The sequence below is a fragment of the Artemia franciscana genome, chromosome 9, assembly GCF_032884065.1.
Source record: "Artemia franciscana chromosome 9, ASM3288406v1, whole genome shotgun sequence".
NCBI classification, from domain to species: domain Eukaryota; kingdom Metazoa; phylum Arthropoda; class Branchiopoda; order Anostraca; family Artemiidae; genus Artemia; species Artemia franciscana.
Genome location: NC_088871.1, coordinates 45,376,404 through 45,391,352, shown reverse-complemented (window position 1 = coordinate 45,391,352; position 14,949 = coordinate 45,376,404). Strand labels below are relative to the sequence as shown.

At 33.8% G+C, this 14,949-nt stretch overlaps 2 protein-coding genes across 4 annotated transcripts in view; one reads left to right on the top strand and one right to left on the bottom strand.

Moving 5' to 3' along the window:
• LOC136031468 (major facilitator superfamily domain-containing protein 6-like) overlaps window positions 1-9,540 on the bottom strand; it is a 151,264-nt gene extending 141,724 nt beyond the window's left edge. Inside the window, exon 1 of the mRNA XM_065711092.1 lies at window positions 9,467-9,540. Coding sequence (XP_065567164.1) covers window positions 9,467-9,498 — 32 coding nt within the window. The 5' untranslated portion in view covers window positions 9,499-9,540. The remainder of the gene's footprint in view (window positions 1-9,466) is intronic.
• The window catches only part of LOC136031469 (NGFI-A-binding protein homolog), a 125,928-nt gene that overhangs the window by 11,990 nt on the left and 98,989 nt on the right, over window positions 1-14,949 (top strand). For 2 of the 3 annotated variants that reach the window (XM_065711095.1, XM_065711093.1), the window contains exon 3: window positions 10,408-10,509. In XM_065711095.1, coding sequence (XP_065567167.1) covers window positions 10,408-10,509 — 102 coding nt within the window. Of the gene's footprint in view, window positions 1-9,705; window positions 9,777-10,407; window positions 10,510-14,949 lie in introns of those variants that run through there. The other variant, XM_065711096.1, reaches the window with a different exon arrangement.

Genomic DNA, 14,949 nt, shown 5'->3' with positions numbered 1-14,949 from the left:
GTACGCAGAGAACCCCACGTATTGAAGTCATTTATACCTTCAATAAAGTCATAGGCAATTATAGTAAAAAATAGGCTAAACTACAGCATATTATTTAAAAAAATATAATTTTTTAAAGAAAAGTGAATAGCTAAATTATAACCAAAACCCATCAGAAATAACATGATAAGTAATTCATGCTTAGTAGTTCAATAAAGTCATTTAATATAGTTAGTATTTCAATGTTGGTAGTAACTCAATGTAGTTAGTAATTCATGTAGGTAGCAATTCAATAAAGTCATAGACAATTAAAGTTTCAACAAAACATAGCCTAAACTTTAGTATATTATTTAAAAAAAAATTATCGTCAAAAAAAAAAATCAAGGAAGGGAGTAACCAAACTATGACCAACAACAATCAGAAATAAAGTGATAAAAAATTCATGCTTAGTATTTCAATAGAGTCATTTCGTATAGCTAGTTATTCAATGTTGTTAGTAATTCAATGCATTTAGTAACTCATGTAGTTAGTAATTCAGTAAAATCATAGGCATTTATGCTTTCAATAAAACATAGGCTAAACTTTAGTATATTATAAAAAATAATTATTTTCAAAAAAAATAAAGAAAGTGAAGACACATATTATGACCAAGAAGAATCAGAAATAAAGTGATAAGAAATTTATACTTAGTAACTCAGTGAAGTCATTCAGTATAATTAGTAATACAATGTTGCTATTAATTCATGTTGTTGGTGGTTAAATAAAGCCAATGTTAATTATGCTTTCAACAAAACTTAGGTTAAACTTTAGTCTTTTATATATATAAGAATTATTAAAAAAAAAAATTCAAGAAAAGTCACGGGCTAAATTATTACCAAAAACTATCAGAAATTAAGTGATAAGTAATTCATACGTAAAATCAAAATGAATAAATAAAAGACACCATAAAGGAACAGAAATTCAGAAAAATAATCAGATTAAACACAAAGATATTATTTTTTACATGGATGAATCTTAAAACGAACAAATAGTAAAATGAATAGCTAAGTCAAACTTAAAACTGTTTGTATTTTGAATACCGTAGTGAATTTTCTATTTGTCGCACAATCAACACCAACACAATAACAAAATAATGTCGCAAGGTAGATCAAGGTTTAAAATAAGAGCTGCTAGGAAGGGCTACCCACCCCCTCTCAAACCCTTTAGCGTGGCTTGAGTGGCCTGTGCGTTTGCTGAACGTAATATTTGCTTTAAATAGCTTTGTTTTTAATTGTTAAAATATCGACAACAACAAAAAATAAAAATCACAATAATTATCAAGATTATAGGAAAGAAGTTATGTTAATTATGCTTTCAACAAAACTTAGGTTAAACTTTAGTCGTTTATATATATAAAAATTATTAAAAAAAAAAATTCAAGAAAAGTCAAGGGCTAAATTATTACCAAAAACTATCAGAAATTAAGTGATAAGTAATTCATACGTAAAATTAAAATGAATAAATAAAAGACACCATAAAGGAACAGAAATTCAGAAAAATAATCAGATTAAACACAAAGATATTAGTTTTTACATGGATGAATCCTAAAACGAACAAATAGTAAAATGAATAGCTAAGTCAACCTTAAAACTGTTTGTATTTTGAATACCGTAGTGAATTTTCTATTTGTCGTACAATCAACACCAACACAATAACAAAATAGTGTCGCAAGGTAGATCAGGGTTTAAAATAAGAGCTGCTAGGAAGGGCTACCCACCCCCTCTCAAACCCTTTAGCGTGGCTTGAGTGGCCTGTGCGTTTGCTGAACGTAATATTTGCTTTAAATAGCTTTGTTTTTAATTGTTAAAATATCGACAACAACAAAAAATAAAAATCACAATAATTATCAAGATTATAGGAAAGAAGTTATGTTAATTATGCTTTCAACAAAACTTAGGTTAAACTTTAGTCTTTTATATATATAAAAATTATTAAAAAAAAAAAAAAAAAAATTCAAGAAAAGTCAAGGGCTAAATTATTACCAAAAACTATCAGAAATTAAGTGATAAGTAACTCATACGTAAAATTAAAATGAATAAATAAAAGACACCATAAAGGAACAGAAATTCAGAAAAATAATCAGATTAAACACAAAGATATTAGTTTTTACATGGATGAATCCTAAAACGAACAAATAGTAAAATGAATAGCTAAGTCAAACTTAAAACTGTTTTGTATTTTGAATACCGTAGTGAATTTTCTATTTGTCGTACAATCAACACCAACACAATAACAAAATGGTGTCGCAAGGTAGATCAGGGTTTAAAATAAGAGCTGCTAGGAAGGGCTACCCACCCCCTCTCAAACTCTTTAGCGTGGCTTGAGTGACCTGTGCGTTTGCTGAACGTAATATTTGCTTTAAATAGCTTTGTTTTTAATTGTTAAAATATCGACAACAACAAAAAATAAAAATCACAATAATTATCAAGATTATAGAAAAGAAGTATTATAAGGTGACCGATCTTTTAAACTACTACGACTTCAATTCCTTGAGTTTTTAGAATATTTGTATTTTCAGTAGAAAACCTGCTTAAAATATTTTGCTTTGGGTGACAATGATACTTCGGTCTTCAGAAGGCTCAGAGGGGAAGGTAACCCCATTTTTATCCACGACAATTTCTGCTTTTGTCAAGTTCTACTTAATTATTCACTTTAATTTTTGTTCGTTATGACTCATTTATTCATGTCTGTTATCCCTATTTTTTGTGTGATTATTAGTTTTAATTATTGCTCATTTTTTTGTTTTAAAACGACACTACCTTTCATTGAAAAACTTTTTTAATTATTCCCGCCCGCTTAGCCTACTTCGAGTGTCACGAATTGATACAGCCCAAATTTCTCACTAAAATTCTCTTTTCGATTTTCCCCAAGTACATATGCTCAGTAAGTTGCATGTCGATCAGGGATAAAACACAAAGGGCTACCGACCCTCGGAAATCATGTACACCTGGTGGGGTGTGCCAAGAGTACTAAACGTGGAGAAACTGTGCCAAGTGTGGCAGGACTGTGCCAAGCGTTTTAGAACCATGCCAAGTGTGGTGGAACTAGTGTGTGGCTCCTGCGCCAAGTGGATCTGTGCCAAGCATGGCCTGATAGAACTTTGTGGCATGCCTGGCGTTCTGAGATGTATACCAGGTGGCAGGAAATCAGTAACCCCTCGAAAAAACAAAATATGGGCCTCTTTTGGGTGTCAGAATCAACGAAGCAAACTGTTTCCAATGATATCTCCCTTTATTGAGAGCCCCTTGTCCTTGTCTTTAAAAACTTAACGTTTAAGCCAGTCAGAGGAAACTGGATTTGTTGTCCAGTTCCAGATGTCATATGTGAGTACAGCCCAAATTCAAAATGTTTCGTCTTCATTTAGGCCTACTTGGCCCTGCCTACATGGTTTCAATTCCATACGAGCGAAAACAAATTCAAATCTTGAGTGTCACGAAATGATTTAGTTTCTATTCTTGTCTTTATGAATTATTTTTACAACCTTTGAATGAAATTCGATCTCAAGTACTGGCTTTATTGTTTTTCTAAGTAGTTGAGAGTTATATCTGTGAGTTAAGAATAAGTTGAATATTATTCTTGCACGAGCGTAGAATTTATAGTTTTCATTTTTACTCCCCTTATTCTTATACTTATGACCCTCATGACTTAATAACGCTTATTCTTCTGTTATATCTCTGACAGGTGTCTTATTAATACTTATTTCTTTAGCCTTCACAACTTTGGTATTTTACCATCAACAATGCTAATTAGATTTTTTTCTCTCTCTCTCTTTTTGGCCCTGTCAGAGGTTTGAAATAAACTTTGTTTCATAAACACACCGGTTTGTGATTCTGGATAGGCAAAAAAGATTATTTATGAGCGTCATTCATTGTCCGGGCCTACGCGTTAAGTACAAAAAAGGTTTTGTATTCTCGCCAAAAATTCTGCTGATTGGACAGGGCGATTTTCAGATTTTTTACCTAGGCCTATAAAATATTTATGTGCTCTTATAGGTAGAGTAAAAAAAATAGGATATAGAGGGGTGGGTTTATAATCCGTCACTGCTCCAATAAGATAACGTAGGGGTTGTCCTTTCCGCTGCAATTGTCATTTAATGGAAAGGTGTAGTGTCCCTTGTTTAAATTGCGAAATTCACCTATTGTGCGAAAAGGTGCAAAATTAGCATAAGGTCTCTTCTCTTACTTTATCAATTTAGTTTTATGTTTGCCCGATTTTTTTATGTTCTAAAAGACTGATTGTTCCGCATAAAAGCTGGTGCTATAAAAGATATCCGCCACCGTTGGTATACCCGAAGATGGGGGATTCATTTACAAGGATTTAGAATGCAAGAGAGTGGTCTCTTTGAGTATTTCTTTTTTTAAGATTTATTTTGTGAATGTTGCCATTACGTGTTAAAGGATGTCATGCATCGACAGAGAAACAGAGACTTTACAAGGAAAAAGATTTGTGGCTCAAAAACTTTTGTCCCTTTTACCTACTTGAATTTTCACCAAAAATTTAATCATGTTTTATGTATGTTTTTATGGTGAAAATTTGAAGAAGTAACTATGGGTAATACAGCAAGGAGTAAAAAAGGCGGGGTTGTATGCCCTCCCGAAGCCAACACAGACTCTGGAAAGATATTAAACTTCGAGCAGTTTTATGCCGCTAGAGGTGTTGATCTTAAGAGTATTAAATAAAAAAAAAAATGTTTTTTTTAACTGTAAGTAAGGAGTGACATTAAAACTTAAAACGAACGGAAATTACTCCGTATATGAAATGGGTTGTCCCCTCTTCAACGTCTCGCTCTTTACGCTAAAGTTTGACTCTTTGCCACAATTCTACTTTTTAAAACAATCAAAAGCTTTAGCGTAAAGAGTGAGGCGTTGAATAGGGGACAACCCATTTTATATACGGAGTAATTGCATGTTTTTGAATGAACGTAATTTCTGAACGTTGTTGAATTAATGCATGTTTAATTTTGGCTCTCCACCATAGGACTTGTCCAATCTTATTGAATTTTTTGTATTAAATCAGATTAACAGATTATTAAAATGAAATTTGCATATTAATTTTTTTTTGTTTTGGCTAAATGGCTTTCTCTTAGTTTTGATCAGACGATTTTGAGAAATAAGGGGTAGGGAAGGAGGCTTAATTACCCTCCAGTTTTTCAGTTACATAAAAAGGCAACTATAACTTTTAATTTTTAACTAACGTTTCTATTAGTAAAAATATACGTAACTTAAGAATTAACTTACGTAACAAACTTTTATATTCTTATATTTTTATTATGTATATAAGGGGGTTTGTACCCTCGTTAATGCCTCGCTCTTTACACTAAATCGTAAGTTTTGTCTCAATTCCTTAAGAATGACCCCTGAATCAGAAAGGCCGTAGAGTAAATAGTTGAAATTACTAAAAATACTTTAGCATGAAAAGCGAGGTATTTATCTCCTCCTAAATACCTCGCTAATGTATATTTAGAGCCCCTCATATGCGTAATAATCTCTGTTCGTTTTAAGCTTCAATGCTACTCCTTACTTTCTCCTTAATTGAAAAAAACTTTTTCATGTTTATTTTTTCATTGTTTTTTTATAGTAGTTTTAGAAAATCCTGCGCCCTTTTCATTGAATTTCTCTTCCCCCATGACATATTTCTCCAAGGAAAGATTTACTCACATAGCCCCCTCCCCTCAGCCCCACCCCCAAAGCCAAAAAATCCCCCTAAAAACGTCTCTACACTTCCCAATAAGGATTATTATATGTAAACACTGGTCAAAGTTTGTAACTTTCAGCCCCTCCCCCAGGGACTGTGGGGGAGTAAGTCATTCCAAAGACATAGTTATTATAATTTTCGACTATGCGGAACAAAATGGCTATCTCAAAATTTTGATCCGTTGACTTTGGAGAAAAATGAGCGTGGGAGGGGGCCTAGGTGCCCTCCAGTTTTTTGGTTATTTAAAAAGGGCACTAGAACTTTTCATTTCCGTTAGAATGAGCCTTCTTGCAACATTCTAGGACCACTTGGTCAATACGATGACCCCTGGGGAAAAGAAAAAAAAACAAATAAACACGCACCCGTGATTTGTCTTGTGGCAAATAGTACGAAATTCCACATTTTTGTAGATAGGAGCTTGAAATTTTTGCTATAGGGTTCTCTGATACGCCGAATGCGATGTTGTGAAACTTATATATTTAAAATCAGCATGAAAATTCGATTCTTTTGATGTATATTTTAGCATCAAAATTCCGTTTTTTAGAGTTTCGTTTACCATTGAGCCGGGTCGCTCCTTACTACAGTTCGTTACCACGAACTGTTTGATTAGCACATTATTCCGGTGAATAAGGGCTTCATATTAGTCTAAATTCTAGATAGATTACACTCTAGGGGTTTTTGGTTGATCCCAGAAGTTGTTTTTCTACATTAATCAGGAATGGATCTTTTACCCCTTAGTTAGGAGATGGGAAGCTATTTTGTATACCCGACTCCACTACCTTGCTTATCCAAGATACCAACTGTTCATGAATTTGTCTACGTGTTCTGTTAGGGCAAACAGACCTTCATAAATGCATCCACAGGTGAAACATAGGTCAGATAACTTCGAAGACCACACTGCCTTTCCATGACGAAAGTAAAATAGTTCAAAATAGGGATGAAACCTTTTTATTGACAGTGAATAGATATAAAATGATTTAACTAGATATTTCGAACACATATAAAGTGTTCATCATCAGCAGTAAAAATCATCCAGTTAAATAATTTTATATCTATTCACTGTCAATAAAAAGGTTTCATCCCTTTTTTAAACTGTTTTACTTTCAACATAGGTCAGCTAAAATGTTTTCAACCTCGTATCTTCGCTCCATTTCAAGTGCTAACCTTTAAAAGATTCACCTAATGAAAGGTCCAAAAAAACAAAAACAAAGTGGTTTGCAGTCCGTGCATCCAAATGCGGTAGACCCTTAGCCAAACGTGGATTTGTTTTTTGAAGTTGAAGGCCGAGTCACGTATTAGACGCTCTGAAGAGTCTTTAAAGCTTTACAAGTAGGGAAAAAGTGAAGATAAAAACTTCAAAATCCAAATCAGGACTTTAATTATGGCAATTTGTCCTTATAGTATAAGACCACGTTGAGAAGTCCACTATGAGAGGTTGCAAAGACCTTCTTAAGGTTTTTGCACAATTTCTAGACCCTTATAATTAGAGGAGGCAAGAACTTTGAAACCCTTCTTTGAATTCCAAGATATGGCTGTTCATGGTACCACAGGATGCAGTAAATAACATTTAAAGAACTCTGTAATTGTTGAATAGAGTATGCAGTTTTAGAATAGAAAGGGTTTGCTCATGAGTTTGAGCAAACCCTGTGCTGCTCAAGTTCAAGCTAAGGTTTGAAGCGACTCGTGATTCGTCACTATCGGAAAAATATTTCCTTGACTAGATCTTCTTTGATGCTGAATTCGAGCTGAATTTTTCAGCAAAAATAGTTCTTCATTCAAAAATTAGAGGAATTATTTTTTTATACTCCTTAAATAGCTTATTATCAAGCAGTTCATGGTAATAAACTGTAGTAAGGAGGCGACCTGGCTCAATAGTAACCGAAACTCTAAAAAACAAAATTTTGATATCAATATATACGCGAGAGGATCTTTCCATGGAGGAAATTATAACGGGGAAGAGAATTTCCATGAAGGGGGAGCTGGATTTTCCAGCATTATTTAAAACAACAATGAGAAATTAGTTAAGAAAACAAGTTTTTTTCATATGAAATTAAGGAGCAAATTAAAATTTAAAACGAACAGAAATTATTACATATATGAGGAGGTTCGTCCCCTCCTCAATACCTCGCTCTTTACGCTAAAGTATTCTTGGTAATTTCAAAAGAGCTATTTATGCTAATTAAATGGCCTTTGTGGTTCAGGGGTCTTTCTTAAAGAACTGGAACAAAATTTGAACTTTAATGTAAAGAGCGTTTAATGTAAAGTATTGACGAGGGGATGAACCTCCTCATATACGTAATAAAAAATATATGGATAGAGAAGTTCGTTGCATAAGTTAATTTATAAGTTACGTGTATTTATTACTAATAAAAACGTTCATAAATAAAATTAAAAGTTAGGGGCCTTTTTAAATAAACAAAAAATTGGAGGACAACTAGGCCCCCTCATCCGCCCATTTATTCTCAGAAGTTTCTGAGCAAAACTTTGAGGGAGCTATTTAGCCAAAAAATGTAAAATTAATATGCAAATATCGTTTTAATTATTCATGTACGGTGAGCCAAAATCAAATCTTCATTAATTAAAAATCTTTCAGAAATTAGATAAAAAAAAAAGTTTTTTCAACTGTAAATAAAGAGCAACATTAAAACTTAAAACAAACACAAATCATACGTATATGAGGGGGTTCGTCCCCTCCTCAATACCTCGCTCTTTACGCTACAGTATTTTTAGTAATTTCAAAAGAGCTATTTATTCTAATTAAACGGCCTTTTTTTTCAGGGGTCATTCTGAAAGAATTGGAACAAAATTCGAACTTTAGCGTAAAGAGCGATGTATTGATGAGGGGACAAACCCACCCATATACATAATAAAAATATACGAATATAGAAGTTCCTTAAACAAGTCAATTTTTAAGTTACGTATATTTATTACTAAAAAAAGTTCGTAAATAAAGTTAAAACTTCTAGTGGCCTTTTCAAAAAACCCAAAAAATTGGAGGGCAGATAGGCCCCTTCCCCCGTCAAAACTTCAAGAAAGCCATTTAGCCAAAAAAAAGTAAAGTTGATATGCAAATTTTGTTTAAATTATTCATGTAAGGTGATCTAAGATCAACACCTGCTTTAATTCAAAAATGTTCAGAAATTAAATAAAAAAAACGATTTTTTTAACTGAAAGTAAAGAGTGATATTAAAAATTAAAACGAACAGAAATTATTCCGTATTTCAAAGGGACTGTCCCCTCCTCAACGAACGCTCTGTACCCTAAAGTTTGACTCTTTATTGCAGCTCCACTTTTTAAAACAATAAAAAACTTTGGAGTAAAGAGCGAGGCATTGAGGAGGGGACAACCCCTTTCAGGTACGGAATAATTTCTGTTCGTTTTAAGTTTTAATTTCGCTCCTTAATTTTAGTTAAAAAAAACTTGTTTTCTTTATTTAATTTAGTACGAAGTTTCGAGCATTTACACCGGGTTCGTTGTTATAAGGTCCTTCATCCAAATAATTCAGTATAGACTTAGTTTCAATATAGACTGCAGTGAAACGATGACAAAACCTGGGTTCGCTGTCATAAAGTCCTTCATCCACATACATCCAGAACCTCAGAAATTCGGAGAATATATGAATTATGCGAAATATAAGAAACCGTAGTGGAAACCCCTATACTTCAGGGAGGGCATGGACCGATCCTCTCTCCCTGCGCACATGGCTTACTGATGGTGAAATACCGTCATCCATCGGCACACCCTTTCCACATACCTTTTGCTTCCTACACACTCACTAAATTCCATTTAGTTTCAATATAGACTGCAGTGAAACGATGACAAATCCCGGGTTCGCTGTCATAAAGTCCTTCATCCAGATACTTTATGTTTGGACTTGAGAAGTACTTTTTTAATGAGTTTGGCAGTAATCCACTTGATTAAATTGTTGACAAGAGACTTTCAAGTGCCAAAAAATAATTGAGTTGTTTTATGTTTAGTGGCAGTCACAGCCCAAGCATCCAATGAATGGCTGGGCCGTAAAATATGTGCCACAAAATAATTGAGCTGTTTCATGTTTAGTGGCAGTTACGGCCAAATCGTACAATGAATCGATGGGTAGTAGAATAAGTGCCAAAAAATTGAGTTGTTTTATGTTTAGCACCAGTTACGGCCCAACCATGCAAGTTAGATTGTAAAATAAGTGCCGAAAAATTAATTGAGTTTTTTTGGTGGCAGTTAATACCCAACCATCCAATAAATAGTTGGGGCGTAAAATGCGTTACAAAAATATTCGAGTTGTTTTATGTTTATCAGCACTCAGGCTCAATCATTTAATGAATAGTTATGCCGTAAAATAAGTGCAAAATAACAACTGAGTTTTTTATTTTCAGTGGCAGCTACGGCCCAACCATCCAATGAATGGTTGGGTGGTAAAATTAGCGCCAAAAAATAACGGAGCTGTTATATGTTTAGTGGCAGTTAGACCCCACCATCCAATGGATGGTTAGGCCGTAAAATAAGTAGAAAAGAATAACTGACTTTTTTATTTTTAGTTGCAGTTACGGCCAAACCGTCCTATGAATGGTTGGGCGGTAAAATTAGCGCCAAAACAATAATTGAGCTGTTATATGTTTAGTGGCAGTTAAGCCCTACCATCCAATGAATGGTTAGGCCGTAAAATAAGTGGAAAAGAATAACTGACTTTTTTATTTTTAGTGGCAGTTACGGCCCAACCATCCAATGAATCCGAGCTTCAACTGTACAGAGTCCTGCAAAGAGCAAATCTTTTATCCTATTATGACACGTTTATTAGCCAAGGTGAGTGTTATTTTCTGTAACTCCATCAAGTAAGCTAATCAAAGGGCAGGCACCAACAAATAGAAATTTTAGCAAGGGATTTTGGGTAATAAACATTTGCTCAGCAAGATAATCATCAACATAGACAATTAGCTTCGAATCTCAAAAGCACTTTTTTCTTTATTGATAATCTGATTGTTGAATGCTGTTTTATATATGGAAATATGAGTTGTCAGAATATACTCTTTCAATTACCAATAAATTACCAAATACGATTTTCTTATAGGCTATACCTGTTTTACATTACCGTTTAATTTCTTTTATGTCAAGTTGTCTACTGTTTTAACAAATATACACAGTTAATATCCTCCCCCAATATGCTTAGAAAATAATTTGCACATGAATGATTTTTGTGGGTTTTTCCTTTCCTGCAAAAAACAAATAAACAAGATGAAAAAAAGTCAATTCCTGAAAAATATTATTTATTTTTGTTTTTACAATTTCATCATTCAATCAGACACTTCCACAAGCAGTAAGTTGGGTTGGCTCATTTTATGAGTTAATTCATAACGTATGCAGCCCTAATAGTATATACTCCAGTCTTGAAAAAGTCCTTCCCATCAACTTGATACAAGCCCCCCCCCCCCAAACACAGTAGAAAGGTGGTGTTTGTCCTTATTGAATTTAAATAATATCAAAGCTCTAGCCTGTGTAATTGAAGAACCAAAACTAGGACCCCAGCCTTGTCTATCGTAGACTTCTTGCACAGATAGATGTTACCTCTTACTGATCTTTTGGTTAGCGGGCTGGACATGTAATCCTATGTCCGTAAGGCCAGGAGTTCGATCCCTGTTGTCACTGATTATTTGGTTTAGGACGGGGTCAGTGGTGTGACTCAGGAAGCATAGCCAGCGTCAACCCAACGCCAAATGGGTGCCTGGAAAGAGCTGTGTTGGATGATTTGCCTCCAACACTCCCGACCGAAGGACCTTGATATCGGCACTACACGGACTATTGCTCAGCATGCGATAGAGTCTCTTTAAGTTTTTTTTAAAGTTTTTTTAAAATTTCTTTAAGTTTTTACTACTAAATGATATAAACTTAATAATTGAAAGTCAACTGCAGTTATTAAACTGATTATATTAATAAATTGAGTTACAATTCGGAATCTAATACAATTTTGATTTACAGAAAGGATTGAATCCCCAAAATAATATTATGAGTTCAAAGAAAGTATTAAGCAATGTTGTCATTGCTACTACCACTACCACTCCCTACTGTAACTAATGATATTAATGGCTTTGTCAGGTACTTCTTCTACCACGACCATTACGGCTCTAACGTGAGTAACAGCCATCCTACCATACAAAACTTCTAGCACGACTACTCCTCCCATGACTACCACACCAACTTGCCCACGGCTACACCTACTGTGACCAGTCCTAACAAAGCTATCTAGTATTGGTAGTAATCCTGTCATGACTTCCCCTATCAAGACTATTTTGGCACTAACCAACCTTACCAGCCACAATTCCTGCTTCAATAATTACTCTTATTATGATTACTTCTATATAAACCCAATTGCATTCCTGATGCATATTAACTATGTCAATTAAAAGGAAAAAAGGAAGCAAATTGGTTCAAAACTAAGTAGCGAGAAAATGTATAATTTAAAAAAGTGGAACTGACTAGGATAAGAAGTAAAACTTAGACAAACAGAACTCTCATGGAATGAGTAAATGCGACCTAAAACGAACTGGAATTACGGTGAAAAATTAAGTTGACTTAAAAAAAAACAGTATTTACTAAAAACAAATCTAGTCTTATGTTTGCCATCCTTCAAGCCCCCCCCCTTAAAAAGGGCCAGTGTATCACACGTGCTTTATTGAGAACTAAGCATATTACTTAAAATTAAAGTTTTATTTAGCCAATCGATTTGCTATCCAATTTATAACGATAGGTTTGAAAGAAAGAAAATATTGCTGAAAATTACCTGTTTAACAGAAGTGTAATGTGCTATAGCGCTGGGGTTAGCTGCCCCTTAGAGCCTATTTTGCCCCCCCCCCCCACCGCTGAAACTTAATTTCTTCAAAAATCTTGTCAAAACTAAGATAGGCGGAGAAACAGATCAGTTTTCTTTAGAATACCTTTGCCTTCATTGCACTCTGTGGCTCATTTTTAACTTTCATTTTCACTTGACTTGAGAAATCAGCTCAAATTCTGCCACCCGCCAGATCTTGACGAAATTACGCCACTGCTAATTGGTAGAATAGTAAACTTAAGTTGATTATTACAAAACTGTTGATATTGAATGTGAAACCTAGAACTTTTGAGCAATATTTCTTTTTTCGATGCAATATTAAAGGGGAAGAACTTGCCAAACGTGGTAAAAATGTTCCCAATACTATCCTTTGCAGTATTTTTCCCACTTGAAAAAAGCCAATTCCTTTCCTAAAAAATCAAAAATCATACTGTTCTAGTTTTTGAGCTGATGTGGATGGCGCTGTTCCGTTTTTTTTTCGTTAGATTCGTATAAATTTAAAGTGCTCGATTTTCTATTATAGATAGTATGAAATAAGTGTGGATTTTCCTGTGTTTCCCGGTATCTGTCCCTCTTCTTTCTAGTTTACACTTCAACACTGCTCTTTCCACAGGTGTTTTATTGCGGGTTATTAAAACAGTTCTTCTTTTGTTCTTAAGGTTTAAAAAACTCGTTAAACTGACTTAATTCTTGTCAAAAACAGATTTTAAATGACGTTGCTCTCCTAAAACTTTATATGTTCGAAGTTTAATATTTAGCAGTAAGGCTTATTGCTCAAAATACTTTGTTTTTAAAAATAAATTCAAAGATAAATTCAATGAACAGGTTAAATGACAAGGATAATGACTGTGTTAAATAAAAAACTAATTTTTCAACTGTAATTAATGAGCAGCATCAAGACTTCAAACAAACAGAAATTATTACATATATGAGGGGGGTCATCCACTCGTTAATACCTCGCTCTTTATGCTAAAGTTCAAATGTTGTCCCATTCTTTCAGAATGACTCCTGAATCACAAAGACCGTTTAATTAGAATAAGTAGCTCTTTTAAAGTACTAAAAAAACTTAGTGTAAAGAGTTAGTATTGATGAGGGGGGGGGGAACTTGTTTTTTCTATTTAATCTCTGATCGTTTTTTAAATGATGTTGAAAAATCCGGTTCCCCCTTCACGGAAAATTCCCTTTCCGCATGAAAAATTCCTAGTTGTCCCCGATATTTTTGGTCACTCAAAAAGGGCACTAGAACTTCTGATTTCCGAGTTAATGTGCCCTCTCTCGGTCTTATACGATCACTGGTTTGATATGATGACCCTGGAAAAAACACACATCCGTGATCTTTCTTCTGGCAAAAAATGCCGAAATACACGTTTTTGTACATAGAAGCTTGACATTTCTACAGTAGGGTGCTCTGGTATGCTGAATCTGATGGAGTGATTTTTATTAAGATCACTTGATGATTTGGGGGTGTTTCCCCTTTAAAAAACCTGGATAAATTTTTCAGGCTTTTAACCTTTGATGGTTATCATTAATCAAATCCTTTTCAAATCAAAGCACCAAAATTGGATTCTTTTCATGTATCTATCCGGGTTGCAGCCTGCAACCTAGTAAAAGACGATCCTGTCCAATACCAAGAAACTCATTTTCAACCCAAACGTTAATTCAAATAATGTCCAGAAAAACAAGAAGTACACTATTAGAACCGCCTTGTCCGAAACCCCTTTAGAGGAAGCTTACCTTCCCTTGGCTTGAATAACGAGGTAAATTCATTCGCTTGAAAAAGAAGACAAGTGGCTCCAAGCACGATATTCTGCATAAACGGCATCTTTTTTCCCTCTGTTTTACTTAGATATTGGGGTTCTGGAAGTCCATAGAATGTTGTTTAATGGATCATTTTAAAGGAAATTGATGCGGTTAAAGACCTTTTGGAATTATTATTTTTTTTTTAATGAATCAATTTTTTATGAAAAACTGCATTCTTCATGTACAAGATTGATGAATGACGTCATAATTGTAGGTTGTTATCCACCTTATATTTTTCTATGACACTGCAGTAGAAAATCTTATTAACATCATCTTACACTCAAAGATTAAAAAAAGATGTTAGCGTTATAAAAAGCATTTAGATATAGTTATGTAAAATGCAATAGCTTTTTAGGTTTTTAAGACAAATCGAATTGGCCAATCGAAACTAGAATAAGAAAATTTTAAATAAAATAATTTTATTTCACCTCTCAGTTCAAAGTTATAACTATGTTCTACAATCCAACTTTTTTCGGCTTTACTCCAAAAGTGAGCATCTTTATAACGTTGTGCTATATTTTGTTAGAAAAAAATTCAAAATAAATTTTATTTTAGTTTTCAGTTCAGATTTGCTAAGATTATAATGTAAACTGCAAGAACATTTATGGTTTCTGAGCAAT